General features: G+C 35.1%; 1 protein-coding gene across 1 annotated transcript; it reads left to right on the top strand.

Moving 5' to 3' along the window:
• Nucleotides 1-1,187: 1,187 nt before the first annotated feature.
• On the top strand, nucleotides 1,188-16,458 carry LRRC17 (leucine rich repeat containing 17). The gene is made up of 6 exons (XM_058804775.1): nucleotides 1,188-1,237; nucleotides 2,121-2,245; nucleotides 6,308-6,437; nucleotides 9,954-10,826; nucleotides 14,267-14,422; nucleotides 15,641-16,458. Exons 4-6 carry the CDS (start codon nucleotides 10,070-10,072, stop codon nucleotides 16,042-16,044), a joined length of 1,317 nt encoding a protein of 438 aa, XP_058660758.1. The 5' UTR covers nucleotides 1,188-1,237; nucleotides 2,121-2,245; nucleotides 6,308-6,437; nucleotides 9,954-10,069; the 3' UTR covers nucleotides 16,045-16,458.
• Nucleotides 16,459-16,668: the final 210 nt, after the last annotated feature.

Raw genomic sequence — 16,668 nt, 5'->3', positions numbered from 1 at the left:
TCTACATGTAGGCTTCTCCAACACCCCTGCAAGACAGATGTCAAGAAATGAAAGGGACAAATTAATTTTTCCCAGTGGCTTGTGTTCTCTTGTCCAGCTGTGGTAGCCTACAGCAAGTGACAGACTGCTGTAACACATTTTGGGCATGACATGCAATTGCTTTATACCCTCAGGTCTTTCCAGTTTTGTGTCTAAGAGCAGAAAATTTTCCACCAACACTGTTCAGCTTCAGGAGGAGAACAAACAGATCTTATGCTTTCTTGGTGGAGCTCTGAGAATGTCAATGGTATTATGGGGTACCTTTTGAACAATACACAAGAGAATCTCTGTATTTTTAGGAAAATACGTTGAAGCTCGTTAACAAAAATATTTACTGCCTATGCCATACAGATAAAACTTTAATTACCATGACTTTATGTAAAACCACACATGCCTACAATTTATCCAGTATTATTGCCATGTATGAACATAATAGTCAAAGAAAAGATTGCACTGTTTTGTAGCAATGGACTAGAAAATGTCTGCTTAATTCTCACTTTTCTGCCCCTCTTTTAGTGAGCTAATTAAATGCCTTGGTCTTTAAGTTGCTACTCACACAATCCTTAACATAATCACACATTTTACAGTTGGGCTTTCTAATTAACCATTCAAATCCTACAGAAGTAGTGGAAATAAAACAATTCATATAAAAAGTACTGTTATGTTAAAATGAAAGAAAAATCCCAAGAAAATTTTTTTAAAAAAGCATTAAAAATACACATTCTATAGAATATTTTAAGCATAATTTCCATGGTAATAGTACAACTCCTCTACAGTTTTTCGACTACTTCTGAAATGTTAGCCTTACAAAATTTCCCTTTGGTTTCATTCATCCAGTGAGGTGGAAAAAAATCTTTTTAAAATCCTTTATCCAACTGTGATGCAATGTGATGTTTTTTTTGGTTTTAACTGTTCACTTAAGTACTTGGTCATAACCATTAAGCACTGTTCCAGAACCCAAAAATGGAGAAAGCTGTGGAATTCCTTTCAGGGCTCTGAAATGCACTGGCAAGCAAACCCACTGTCCTCTGGTAAGGAGGATTGTGGTTTTCCCTGTTTGATGCTGATCTCTTCTCCCTGAGCACTATTAGATCATGCTTTCTAGAGGCACATCCCTACAGCTCATGATGACACTTCTAAGCACGCAGGAATGATGCTTTCAGAAAACAGAGCAAATTACTGGCATTTTGAAAAAGAGGTAGGTAGTTCTTAACTTTCCTCTAACCTCAGCCCTCATTTCAAATTTCACCCTGTCACTGCACAACAATCTCAGCATGATTCTCATGAACAAGAAACAGATGCCTGGTAAAGAGAAATCAGAACAAGACTGTTGCCCCATCTGCCTCATCTTTTGTTCTGAAAAGGTTTTGTTAGATGGAAAGTTAAACTGTCATATTCCTCAGACTCCATCTCTGCTATTTCACATGTATTTTATTATATGGAGAATCTTCTCAATTTATATAGAAATTAATGTGTGAGTCTTTACTTAAGCATTAGGAGAATTTAATTTTCTTACAATTTGGCATTTCATATTGCTTTTGGAATATATTTCAAGATACAGTATATATTTGAAAGTTTCTAAAATAGTACTGTATTCTAAAACCTTTGTTTTCTTTACAAGTTTAGTAGGATACTAAAGTAATCCAAAACAAAACTATTTTTAGATTGCAGTAATAAATATGACTTCAATTTATATACTAAACCAATGTAAAACTGCAACAAAAGTTCACTTTTTAATAAACTTCCTTCTCAGGAAATCAACTGTAAATTTGTATTTTTTTCCAGCACAGGGTGGCTTTTTTTTTTTGATATCTTAGTAAAAACTGCTTTTTTAAAGCTGCAGATAGAAACCCCCAACTAATCATGACATAAAATTAGTCTATTTATGGCTACAAAAAGCAAGCCTTGTTCTCATTATGCAGTAAGTACTAGCTGTTTATAGATGTGACAGTTTGCTGGAAGTGATCCAAACCTATAGTGCTATTATTCCTTAGTAAAACTTAAACAGCTGTAGTCATGTAATTCAAAACCCTGGAAGGCTGCTGCAGTGCTTGCTCAACCTCAGTATACCATGAATGCAGGATGCTGCCAGTCATATAAAGGATCCTCTGCTTCACATTATGAAAGAAAGACGTGAACTACAAACCTGAATGCAACCTGGAATTTCCAAACAGATGATCTTGTGACAGCCTTTGCAAGAGTGCAGGTATGATAAACCTTTGTCTGTGAATTTTCTGCAGTGAGCCAAAGTAATTTACTGTAAACTGGGGAATCTTTGCAAAAAACCCCACAAAAAACAGCAGAGTAATTTGTTACAAGTGCATGCTACAGAATCAAAAGAACATAAAATGTCATAGTTAAAGTTTTCTGAAAATTACTGTAAAGAAAAGATGTTCAACATGAAATATAATTATCTACTTGCTGAATTTTGAAAGCCCATTTCTTCTGCTGCAGTTTTTCTCTGCTCTTGTATTGCAGATTAGTGGGGAATAGCACTACCATGCAAGATATTTCACCATATGAATCCAGTAACATTGTAAAATTATCTTAAGCAACGGCAAAAGCAGTTGGAACTTTGTGCATATTTTGCAAGTATGACTTTTCAGTGTAAGTTTGTTGGACTGCTTTTGCAATTGATTTTACAAGCAGTGCCTGCTGTAAATGAAAACCAGACCTCTATCAAAAGATACTAAAAGCAGAAATGTGTAGTTTGAACTTCTCAAGTAGTATAATTATTTAGAAGAGTACTATTAAAAGAATCTGAAAAATTGAAAGAGTTACAGTTACAAAAGTGAGTAATGTAATTTTAGGTTTTGATCAGTTCTTTTGGAAAACATTTCTTTATACTAAACATTAGTTAAGAGAAAGCAAATAGTCTAAGTGGAAAATGTTAATCAACAGCACTCTGTAAAATCAAGAATCTATACTCTGAAATTACTTAAATTTCCAGCTGCAGGTTTATATCCCACTGAAAACTATTCATTTGACTGAATGATATTCCCAACTGGAAAAAATAACAATTACCACAAGCACCACAAATGAAAGCATACAGAAAATCAAAACCTAGAATTAGGACCTTCTGCTCTGGTAGACATTTAGTCGTAGTCATGCAGTTCTGCAAGTCAGCAAAATTAGGCATTTTGAAAAGATGGGAACTCCCACTGAGGAGCTGACTGCCTAAGGAGTGGCATACTGACTTTTGGAATTGACTTTATGCTTTCAGTATAGAGTAGGAATTTACTTTACTTTTGGAATTGACTTTATGCTTTCAATACATGCTGAACACAAATGCAAAGAGGAAGTATAAAAAGAACGCCCTTGTGAAAAAAAATACAAAAATATTAAAAAATAAGATTACTTTTCATTAAAAAAACCCAACGATGTGCATTAGACCCAGATATTAGAATATAAAGGCATGTGTTGTGTTATCTTTTTTTAAAATGGAAATGCTTAATTCATATTAAGTACAAAAGTAAAAGTATCCTTCTTTGTAGAAGGCAGAGCTATTTTGCATTTTAGTGTGATATCCCACAGAAATGAGTGGGATACTCATTTGGAGAGTATATTCCCAAATATATCTGATAAAATAAATAATAAATTGAGAGACTGGAGTAAACACTCTGGTAGCTCTCAGTCTTTTTAATGTACATGTTGCTGCAAGACTGCACAATTTAAGATACAGGTAAGCATTTCTTGCTGTATTTTGAAGACTGTGGTCAAAACCTCACAATAACCTAGAAGAGATACTGATTTCCTTTACTGGTCATATGACCAATTTTTAATGATCTGAGAATTTTAACACATGCCTTCTTTTTTCATTTTTAAAGTGATATCTTCCTTAAACTCAAGGAGCGCACAAACTACCAAAATCCTTGTTTTGTGTTACAGCTAAATTCTGCAGGAATTCTGTCATACCAGTTTTTCAATTAATTTTGACATTTGCAGTCTCAGGATCATTGTTTTAAAGCAATCTGACAAACTCACCTCCTGACATTTATTCCTCATGTCTACCCTATGTGACAGAAGTTTTCAGAGGGAAATTTTAACTGACTATCTCTTTTGTGCAATATGGAGGCTAAAATACTTGTATGGAATACTATGAGAGAATAAAAAATGACCCCTACACTTCCCCAGCTCCTTGTTCCAATAAAGGATGTCTGATTCACCACAGCAAACTTCGCATGCAGCATTATGAGATGCAATACTGCCACCTCTAAACACTTTGTGTTAGTTACCACAGTACACAGAACCTGTGCTGAGCTAATGCTTTTAGGATTGCCATGTGAAATGTTCATAAAATCTGCCTGCTATCAAATTCTTCACAGGACAGCAGCTTTTTGTACATCCCCATAATCTCAGAAACAATGAGCTTTGCTTTTTGTCTCAAAATTATCAATACAAAGAGTGTAATCTCATGGTTTTTAATCAGAAACAATGTGTGAATGGAAAATTTCATAGTAACAAGGTACAAGATAACTGCAAAAGATCTTTTGTCAGTGGAGAATTTTTCTTTGCTATTTACACTTCAAAAAAATTATGTTCCAAACTTCAGCATAAACATATGGAAATCTAAAAACACAAAATATCAGCCAACATGGAAAAACATAGATTATAATAAAAGTAATACTGATGAGATGAGTGGTAGAATTGGAGACACTACTGCAAAACTTTGCCAAAACAAATGTTAATTATGTGAGTATATGGCATTTCAGACAAAGAAAAACAAAATTCTAAATGTATTATGAAAATGCCAAAGAAAAACATGTTTCTGAACTTCATGAGGATGTTATTGAAAGACATATATTTCTTTTTCCTCACAGGAGAAAGAAATAACGTACAGCTATTTTTCAAACCCACGTACATCTTTGTGATGACTGCTCTTGTGAACAACTCACCTCATTTCTTCCATGGCAGCTTTTAATCCAGCAATTCTACCTGCCAGGCAGACCTTGAGTCTCTAGGGACACCTCTGAAGCAGGAATGGCAGACTTTTTAAAGATCTCTGCCTTCAGCTCACTGAGCTTCCAAATATCAGTTTGGAATAACTCTTTTTTTTGCAATTGTCACACAAGGCCTTGGCTCACACAATGCACCTAGCCACAATCCTCTCTTTCAAAGATAAATTTTTATCAACATATCTAACTTCCAAACTTCTTGCATCATCATGAGGAACTGGACATGGACATGAAATTTTTGGATAGCATTTTCTTTTAAAAGTTTTATGAAACTGTGCAATACATAAGAGAATATAGCATATATTTTTAGACATATTAAAAAGATAAAAGGACTGCTATATAAATTAAATCTGTGGGGCATTTATTTCATTTTGTATAGCACACAGAATCCTACAAATAACTCAAAAAATACTATTTCTATTGCACATGCCTCTGAATTTCCTGCAAAATTATTCTATTTCATATTTCTTTGTAATTTACCTTGTCAATAATCATAGAGTTCCTTTAGTACTCTCTACAACAGATTTTATTTAAATAATACTATCTCTATACAACAGATTTTATTTAAATAGTACTATCTCTATACAACAGATTTTGTTTAAATAGTACTATCTCTATACAACAGATTCAGCCAGACTTAAACTGGCTGAATAATAAAAATACCCAGAAGTATATTAAAATTATATTTGTGTGTGTATATATATATCTATAAGGGGAAAAAACCTGAGTAAGTATCTTTAAAACATCATAATAATTTCTGTACATCTCAGCCATTTTCTTTGGAGACCTCAAAGTAGAATACTGACAGATGTGATGCTACTGTTATTACCTTGAAGTATGGTCATTTTATAATTTTAAAGGATACCTACACTATACGGTCCTACAGAGCACAAGGGACTTATCACTTGATTGAAGGTTAGCATATGTTAACACATTTTGCTAAACAAAGATTACTGTAAGCCAATCCTGATACCTAAAATCATTGGTGAATTTTCTCAATGAATTCTGGTATATTTCTCTAACCAGTAATAAAATTTAATAGAATATAATTTACACAATGCTTCCTGTTTAGTTCTACCTTCTGGAACATTAAACTTGAGTAATTATAAAGCTTCCATATTTTATTGACCTGCAGAACAGATACTACTCATATTGTTCCATTCTTATATAATGGGAACAAATCTCCTAGTATGATAAATGTTTCACAATGAATGTCAATGTAATGCAAAGACAAAAAGTCAGTACTTGTACATGAAAATGTAATAGTGGAAACTGTCTTTTTCCATGCTGTGATCACCTTTTCCCTATTTCAGTTATCAGGCAAAAGGACCATCTAGATAACTGAAATTCAATACCAGCCAATCCTAAAGAGGAAATTCTGTGCTTTTGAAATCCATTCCTGCAACAAAGGATTTGAGAGAGGAGATATATCAGTAAAAACAGGTATGTAGATAGAAGATAACCACAACCTGTAAGGTGTGAAGGCACAAGGAGTGGTGAGAAAACTGGGGTAAATAGTGATGAGGAAAATCTCTGAAACCTTGCATGCAAAAGCAGCACAAAGGGGTCTGTTTTAAGTGTCTGAACACAAACACTTGTAGCTTGGGAATCAACCAGCAGGGACCAAAATCCATGCACTGATACAGAGCTGTGACTTCACTGGGACTCCAGAGATGCACAGAGATAGTACATGCAACTGAAGGGGTGCAATGAAAGCTTCCAGAATATTTAGGAATGACAGCCCAGAAAGCTGAGGATGAGCTGCACTCTATGCAAAATCATGACTGGGCTTTGCTTTGAAATGGGTGGGAAAAAAAAGTCAACTAAGAACTTATTTGTAATGATTAGAAGCCAGGCCTATGAGCGTTACATTGTGGTAGGGATCTGCTGCAGACTGCTTGATCTAGATGAGATGGTGGATGAAACCTTTGGGCAGCTGAAGGAAGCTTTACTCTTGCCTACCCTGGTTACTCATGAGAGACTTTGGCCACTCCTATATGCTGCCAGAAAATATGGCTGGGCATGTATTACCGCGCCTGAGTGGGTGCAGCTGGTGAGAGAGAGACGGTGAATCTTGTTTCTTGAATCAGAAGGCTGAATTTATTAATATAAGATATAATACATTATAGTTATACTAGAAAGAATATAGGGAGAGGTTTTGCAGAGCAGCTAGGCTAGCTAGGAAGAGATAGAAAAGAATCCACAACAAAGCTGTGGCCAAGGACTCAGTCCCCTGGCTTGCACTGGTGATTGGCCCTTAATTATAAACATAAAACATGAACCAATCACCAATCAAAATACGTGCCCCTGTTGCATTCCCCAGCAGCTGATAATAATTGTTTACCTTGTCTTCTGAGGCCTCTGGCCTCCCGAAGACACAGAAATCCAAAAGAAAGGATTTCTGTGGAGAAATGTCTGCGACAGGCATGAACAATCCAGAAGACTTCTAGAGTATGTTGAAGACAGTTTCTTGATCCAGCTGGCTGACAAGTGGTCTAGGGAAAGTGTTCTTCAACAGGTGAAGGAATGTGAGCTTGAGTGAATGTCACCTTGAATGAACTTAAATGGCTTTTGTTACTCCAGCCATGGAAATGAGAAAATGAGAAGTTCAAAATCCAGACAGAAGAAAATTGGACAACTGTAGAAGAAAAAACTCTGAACTTGTTAGTAGATTTTGGCTACTTTAGGTATATGTTGAACAGGATCTCAAAGGAGACAGCCCTGCAGGGCAAAGGGGCCCCGGAGAATTGGTTAATCTTCAAGGACAAGCTACTCCATTACTTTTTAGCCTCAGTTCTTACAGCTAAGGCCTGTCTGAAGGCTTCCCAGGTGCCTGGCTGGAGCCTGTGAGCAGAGTCTGAGAGTGAAGCAATACCCCTTGTAGAAGAAGTTAATGTCAGGGAGCACCTGAGGAAATGGGATGAGACAGGGTGCATCCAAGAGGAAGAAAGCTGTCTCTTGTCATTGAGAGGCCTCGCTCATTTTTGAAAGGTCATGCCAGTCAGAGGAGATTCCTAATGACTGGAAGATAGGAAATGTCACTTCCATTTTCAGGAAGTGGAAGAAGCTCCAAGAAACTACAGGCCAGTCAGCTCCACTTGAGTCCCTGAGAGGTTATGTAGCAAATCCTCCATGAAGCTCTGTCCAAGCACACAAAGGATAAAAAAATGACAGCAAACAGCCAGCATGAGTCTATCAAGGGCAAAGCATTCCTCACTAATTTGAGAGTTTTCTATGATGAAATTATTAGATCTATTGATAAGGGGAGAAAAGCAGCCCTTGCATCACTAACTTGACTATCCTAAACAATTTTTGTTTGAAGTGCTTAAGCTGTATTTTACCTACGTTAATTTTCAAAAGCTTGTGTGAAAATATTGGTGTTTCTGGGCTAGAACACTGGATATACACTTCACTAAAAAGTGACTATAAATGATACGAAAGATTTCTTTTACATACTGAACACTAGAAATAGCCTGTAAATCAATGAATATATTAAGAAACATAATTTCTGAACAATATATTAATGTTATTCTTAGATTAATTTATTATAAGAAAAATTTGCCTATAACATTGCCTTTTCTAAGAAATTATTAATTAAAGCAAAGTGAAACATTGTTTTTCTATCAAAGAAGAGCAATAAAAAAGCATTAAAGAAAATTAATGGAAGCAAGATAAACTTTAAAATATTAAGCTGAGAAAAAAAAATTGACAAATACACAATGGTGATTGCATTCTTAGACACATTTAAAATTAAACCTCTTAGAAATATCAAGAATTTAGTGAGACATTGGTAGAGCCCAAGTGGATACTGAAGGAATAAAGGAAGTTGTAAACAATACAAGATTAAAATGTAGTTTGACAACTCCAAGCTTATAATAACAACCCTCCTCCCAGACTGGTGAACTTTTGAAGCCTGTTTATCAAAATTAATTGAGATTGAATATATCATTTTGCCCTGGTAGTGTAGAAAACCAGTGAGAACTTCACAGATTATCTCTGAATCCTACTTAACTCCATTTTTAAATTACTTAAGAACACAAGTCTCTATTTTTTATCAGGAAGATTTGTAATCCAAATAACCACAGCAATTGAAAAAATCTTTCTTCTTGGTATAAATTAGAGTTTGTAGAAGGAGTTTGTAGTTTTTATATTTAATCCCTGGCATTCACAGATATTTAAGTCTTGCAAAATTTTTAATTCACCTAAAACACCCAAAATGAAACAACAAACTCCAAACCTGAAACAAAATTAAAAACAAAAACAAAAAACAACAACAACAACAAAAAAAACCAAAAACCAAAAAACCAAACAACTAAAAAAACCCAAACCCAACCAAGCCAAAAAACTCTCATATTAAAGGCGAACAGTTCAAATTCTCAGTGCATGACATAAATGTAAGAATTCCTCATACAGGTTCAATCTATCTGGGCCAATATCCTGAACCATAGTCACAGCAGATTACTGAGATGAAAGCACAAAACCCCAAAAATTGGGGTAAACAATCCTGAGAAAATGACTTGAAAACAAGCTCACCCTTGAGCACAAACTAAAACTGGCAGTCTGATGGCTTTCCCTGGTTTGACTCTGCATGTGTTCCAATTGTTCAGCATTCAGGAAGTTGGAAAAGACCAGCTTCAAACTCCTTGTTTGAGCTCATCTTCCAAGATTAATTTAAATGCTAAAAGGTCCACCCTGGTGCTGTTTCCTGAATACATGAGAATCTCCTAACAAAGATCAGTGAGAAATTAGTCCATATAGTTTCCAATGTTTAATCATAATGAAAAACAGTAGACCAGAGTAAGTAAAAACTAACAAACAAACAAAAAGAGATAGAACATTGAATCTTCAAAGTAATTGTGAAGTTCCAAGAAGTGTGATGATTGAGTACTTGACTTATATAATCTTCCATGGAAATGCCCATTCCATCTGTTCTAATGCTTTACTTTTCTTCCAACACAGGGATCCCACACACCCCAGCTGTGCCTCCTCAGATCTGTACAACATTGATTCGCACTATCCAAAAATTTCAAGTGTTCCAGCTGTCAGAAAAGAACTGGAGGCAGCTGAATGTCAGGATGCAAGTAGTTATTATTATATTACTACTTCTTCTTTGTAGCGCATCTGACTGTAGGAGGACAAGGAATAGGAGTTTGAGAAAAAATGAAAGGGAAAACATTTTAAGGAGAGCATCTAGCACTGTTAAGCGCAATGCCCGAGACCTACCATGTGATATTTACACTTATCTTCATGAGAAATACTTAGACTGTCAGGAAAGAAAATTGGTTTTTGTGGCACCTGATTGGCCAGAAGATATAAAACACATGCTGCTAGCAAGAAACAGAATTCGTAAACTAAAGAATAATATGTTTTCTAAGTATAAAGTGCTGAAAAGTCTGGATTTACAACAGAATGACATATCAAAAATTGAGAGCGAGGCTTTTTATGGTTTGGATAAACTTACCACGCTCTTACTTCAGCATAACCAAATTAAGATTTTATCTGAGGAGATTTTTATTTATACACCCAATCTAAACTACCTTCGTCTCTATGACAATCCCTGGCATTGCAGCTGTGAACTAGAAACTCTTGTTACAATGCTACAGGTTCCAACAAACAGGAATTTGGGAAATTATGCCAAATGTGTGCACCCAATAGAACTGAAAAATCAGAAGTTAAAGCAGGTAAAAGCTGATCAGCTATGTAGTGAAGAGGACAGGCAGGATCCCAAAAACATAAAACGGGAGAAGCCTGAACCTGCCAAACCAGAATTTGATTCCTCTTTGTGCCACATGTATGTGTTTCCTGTGACAACTCTGAACTGCAGAAGAAAAGGTTTGTATCTGTCATTATAACTGAATGAATGATTTTAATATTCTAGTTATTTAATCCATTCTACATTTATTTGCACATTATTTATTGCAAATGAACTCAGTATAGTACTCCCATTGCTTAAATGGAAATTGCTTATTGTTTATCTCTTACAGCTATCAGCAATAAGCATGAATTCTTCCTGCATTTTCCCTCTGCTCAGCAGCCCAAATTCCACAGATATTCCTTAGTGCTGTGATGTATCTAACAGAAATCAACAGGGATAAAAGCATATTACTTAAGTAACTAGTCTGAGTGTACAACTATAAACATACTAATCAGTCAGATTACAGCTCTGCTGAACCTGCTGAACTGATACAGACAAGCACAAAGTGTCTTTTCTTCCTTCCATTGTACAAACACAAAGATAGCAATAACTTTTAACAGAGGTGAGCTGTGAAGCAGGACTGGAGCAGCCAGCTGTGTTTTCAATGCCCAGAGGAACCTGATTGCAAAGGAAAGGCTTTGCATCCTCACATTTGCTGCACAAGATTTCTTCTACTAAGGGAAGAAGTTGTGTGTTTTTGTTAATAAAGAAATACCTCCTCTGTATTCTTCCTCCCAGCACCCAGCAAACAATTCAAAGTTGAAGGGACTTCAGGAAATGTTTTTCAGACACTTGGATCCATTCCATCTCTAAATCTTTCTCAGGCCCCTAAGAGCCACAGTTAAGCCCTAAGGGTAAACCAGATGGGGTATATATCAACACGAAAATGCACATTTATTTGTCCTTTATATTTCCCATATTTTATCCCACGACAAAACAAAGCAAACAAAAAAAAAAAAAAAAAACAACAATTCAGAGGAGAATAATTCTTTAACATAACAATTCTGAAAGAAGAAGCATTGCTTGAAGCAGCCAACATTGTGAGACCTTTACCCCAATTTTAGCAGAGCTTAGCCTGCATATTTTATTCAGCTGAACTTCTATTAGCTTGAAGAGATTTTTTGTAAAAACCTCAGTGTGCCCTTACTCTTGCACCTTTATGCCAGAGAAAAGCTCAGAATTCAGTATAAGGAGGTAATGTCTAAATATCAAGGATTAATGATTTCAGTATTTGATTACATGGCTTATCTACTATGTATGTCATAAAAATGGTCTGTGTTCTTTACTTTTATTTCACCCTGTAAATTCTTTTCTTGTCTATCTGGCTCAATTTTCTCTTTCTTTTACCATGAAGCTACTACATCTTTTAATTAATTATTTGTGCTGCTTTTATTATTTTTTAATATTCACCTATCTTACCTTTCCTTGTAGATAAGATCTTAACTATTAGATTATAGATTGTTATCTTAATTATCCTTCGTAGAATCTTAATTCATATCACTCTTAGTATTCAGTAAATTGTTATTGAATAAAGCCCAGGCATAAATTACAATTTTATTATAAGGAAAGACTTTACAGCTCTCCCCTCTTAGTGGTATCAAAGAGATGAGCTGAATACACAAATATACCCAAAAACTTCTGAGGAAAAAAAAATTACTTTTTTCTCTAAGTTCATAGAAACATTCAATGTGATCTGATCTTCATGGGAGTTTCAAAGGGGTTGATGGTATTTGAAAGCATGGTTTATTGTCTTTAATATTAATAATGGAGGAATAAAGTTATTTTAACATTTACACAATAGTACTAGAGGATACAGAGACTCCCTTCTTCAGGTCAAGAACTAATTATGTCAATCCAGAACTTCCTGCATGCTTGCATGGACACACTGAGTATGTTTCAATACTGTTTGGAAGTACTAGATCTACTGTGCATATGTTTGACAGCTGGATGCAGATATCCCATGGATATTTGGTATTTCTGAACATATGGAAATCTTTGATGAAAGCATTGTACTTACTGTCTTTGTATATGAATATTGTACCGCAGATGCACATTTCACTGGAATTTTCATCAGAAATAGGAGTGTAATGCACACAAAATCCAGGGAAAACACAAAAATGTCTCTAAATCTGTGTGGACAAGAATTCAAAATAGAAAAAAAATAGTGTATCAGTTAACAAACCAGTAAGATGACATGAAAAGCTCCAATCCATTATTCCTTTACAATGGAAGGAATGGAATGACAAGCACTTGCTCTACCACTACTATGTCTAAAGAGGTAGCACAACAGGTCAGGAACTTTCAATTAATGCCAGAAACCTCATGAAAAAAAATCTTAAAAATATATTAATCCATGTGTATGTTCCCTTTTTTAAAAAATAATTTGCTTATTTCTCATCAGACCAGTGATATGCCAGACCTTGTGGGACTCCAGAATGAAATACTTTATGTCCTTGATTCTGTTTTACCAAAAAACAAAAACAAAAACAAAACAAAAAAAAGAAGCAAAAGCAGTTTGTTTGCATTTCTACAAAGAACTTGGACTTTCAAGGACAGTTGAAAAAAGAGTCTGCTTTCTAGTACTTCCAAACTCTCCGAGTCTCTAAATTCAAGCATTATTTGTATTCATTTGGTGGTAAATAGGCCCTGAAACTTTGACATCTGCAGAAGCAGGAAGCAATCCAACCACAGCAGGCTGGAGTAGTTATAATATTTATGTATTTATAATACCACAGCTCTGCTCATAATCAGATATAAGGCAGGAAGACTCTGGTATGTTGCTGTAGTCTCTTCTCAAAAATACCTGAGTCATTAGATATCTTCAGAACTTCAGAAGTACCACACAGAGGCCAGCACAGATCCAAAAACTACTTGCTTTCATTCAAAGAGGGTCAGACAAGAGACACTGCTCATTTTCTTGTTATGACAGCGCAGGATTAGAACACTCATTGAGCAAATATAATAATCCTGGAGATTAGGTTTGTTAACATTACCCTGAGAGGGTTCAAACCACAGGCTGCACTTCTCAAGCATGGGCCCTTACTACTGGAGTAGGAGCTGCTCTTTCTGGAGTTCTTTTGCAAGGAACACTGTAAGGACACCAGTGACTGAGAGGTCCTCAGCTACTTTGGAACTGCCAGTGATAGAAGTAGGAGAGAGAAGCAGACAAAATGCCACTCTGCTGCCTGGGTGGTGTTTTATATAGTTACTCTGGTTTCTTTTTTTAAGCAATCAAGCCCTTCACACATATTTTTTTTGTATTATTATAAATATAAATATATAGTAATGTATTCGTATAAAATAAGGTACTACTTACCCTATTCCTATGTGAATGGTCTAGTTCTACTATATGAACTAATGAAGAGAACAATCTTCACATGAAACGTAAAAGTACAAGTAAAGAAAGAATGAAATTCAGAAGTTGAAAAATCATGGTGGCACTAGTAGAGGGGATAAAAAGGAAAGAAAACAAGAAAAATATTAGACTGATAATACTCTGTCTGGCATGCAACTGTAATACCTAAGCAGTAAGAATAATCTAAAGCTGATACAAGTTGCGTCTTTTTCATTTTTTAAGACTTAAAGAAAGTTCCAGGCAACATACCTCCAGATATAGCTAAACTTGATTTGTCCAACAACAAAATTAGACAGCTACGAGCCAAGGAGTTTGAAGATGTCAGTGAACTGAAGATATTAAATCTAAACAGTAATGGACTAGCATACATTGATCCTGGTAAGAATAATTTTAAATATTCATAAAAAATTATTTCTCTTTTATTAAATACTGTCTCTATCAGATATAAACTGGGTAGGAGGGGGAAGGATTTAAAATTCTAGAGGCTGGTGCAAATTTTACCTTTTGTACATTTCAATCCATAGAGTAAAGGTTTGCACTGAAATATATTCATCATGAAAATCAATAGAGAAAGACACATTTAAGTTGCTCTTTCTAAATACTAAACTCACCAAGTGCAAAAGGTTATTCTGGAACCTGAAGGCTAACAGTTTTCCAAAATGCTAAGTAGTTCAATGATTTTTAAAATATCTTTGCCACATCTAAGAAAACATTACAGGAGGCTACTTTTCAATTATATTTTATGATAAAATAACAGACAAACCTAAAGAATTTAAACACTTTTTAGTTAAAAATCACTACATAGAATTGCTTTTAAGTTATACTTTATTAGGACTCAAGTATCTTTATTGGCAATTTTCTTATAGCCTATGTTCATTTGGATTTAATTATGAAACTGGGTGAGAGAAAGAGAGAGGAAATGTATCAAGCAAAAAGGGCCTTATCTAGTACCATCATGCCAATTAAACAGCAGCAGAAATGTTAATACAGTAAAATGGTACTTGTGAGGTTTAACATTACACAGTTGATTTATTTAAATTAAGACTTTTGCTATTAAATGAAACAGTATCCGTGCAAAAAATATGAACTGCTCTCTGAAATGTAACTCACAAGCATTATTATGAAGCTCCATATTTACTCCATTCCAATCTTAAAACATTAATTTGAAGGTTCTATACATGCACACAAATACCTACACACACACACAAACCTCTGGCCCTGCACATTGTCTGATAATAAGTTTCCATATTCCTACTTCTGTATCATGAAAATAACAACAGGATTCAATGAGTAAATCAGGCATTCACCCACCTCCACTGTCTCTATTCCACACTCAGGCAGACTCACGAAGTGTTTTATAGCTTTGCCAGCAGTGCAACTCCCCTAATACTTCACTTCTGAAGGCATGAGCCATATTTTAAAATTCAATGTTTGACAAATCCTTTTATAGCCTCTAGCCAAAATAAAACAAAAAAACCTCAGTAGCTGAAAGATTATAAAATGTTTTTCCTCTTCTAGATATGTTTTTCATGTCACAGATATGTTTTTTCCTAAGTTAACTTTACAAGGTACAATAACTATTTTTCTATTGATTAGCTGCTTTTTCAGGCCTCAATAACTTAGAAGAGCTGGATCTATCAAACAACAGCTTGCAGAATTTTGAATATGGAGTACTGGAAGATCTTTACTTTCTGAAAATACTGTGGCTGAGAGAGAATCCTTGGAGATGTGATTACAACATACATTATCTTTTCTACTGGCTGAAGCATCACTACAATGTTCACTACAATGGCCTAGAATGCAAAATGCCTGAGGAATACAAAGGATGGTCTGTTGGAAAATATGTTCGAAGTTATTATGAGGAATGCCCAAAAGACAAGCTTCCTGTTTATCCAGAAACTTTTGATCTGGACAAAGATGACGAGGAATGGGAACGACACAAGGAGCAAACAGTTCAGACAGTAAAGAAGCATGGTGTAATTGTCACTGTGATAGGCTAATAAGGGAAAACTTTCCCTTAGTAGGCTTAAATATCTGATGCTTTGAGAAAGAAAAACATGCTGTTTACATTTGTTCTAATTGTTCTGTTGGTTTGTAGGACTATCTCCCTACAAAGATGTCTGTATATTGCCAAAAATAACTACAGAATGACATTAGTTCAACAGCATCCTTCATCTAATAATTGTTTTTGACAATTTGTTCTGGACACTCTTGTGAAATACTTTGGCAAATTAATAGACACAAATGTACATAATATGGTTGGAAGAAGTTGTCTTATGTATGAACACAGTTTATGTTCACATGGAAATAACTGCAGGATTGTGACCAAGACCCATTTTCCTTGAATGTATTGACAGTTCTTTGTATCTATCAGTTTCCTGAAATATTCCCAGAAAATGTTTCCAAGATTTTTATATTGACTTCCTGTTGTTTTATTGTAGACCAAAAAACCAAACTTAAGACTAACCTTAAATACTATTCTAGGAAAAGAACAGCAGCTGTTATACTAATTAGGATTCAAACACAGAAGGTGGGTTTCACTTGCTGATTTCCCAGTGTTCCTCCTCAGTCTTGAATGAATAACTGAGCCTCTGCCTCTTCCATACCTGAGTGCCCTGAAAGAA

This window comes from Ammospiza caudacuta, chromosome 5 (genome assembly GCF_027887145.1).
Source record: "Ammospiza caudacuta isolate bAmmCau1 chromosome 5, bAmmCau1.pri, whole genome shotgun sequence".
NCBI classification, from domain to species: domain Eukaryota; kingdom Metazoa; phylum Chordata; class Aves; order Passeriformes; family Passerellidae; genus Ammospiza; species Ammospiza caudacuta.
This window is presented reverse-complemented; position numbering and strand designations above follow the sequence as displayed.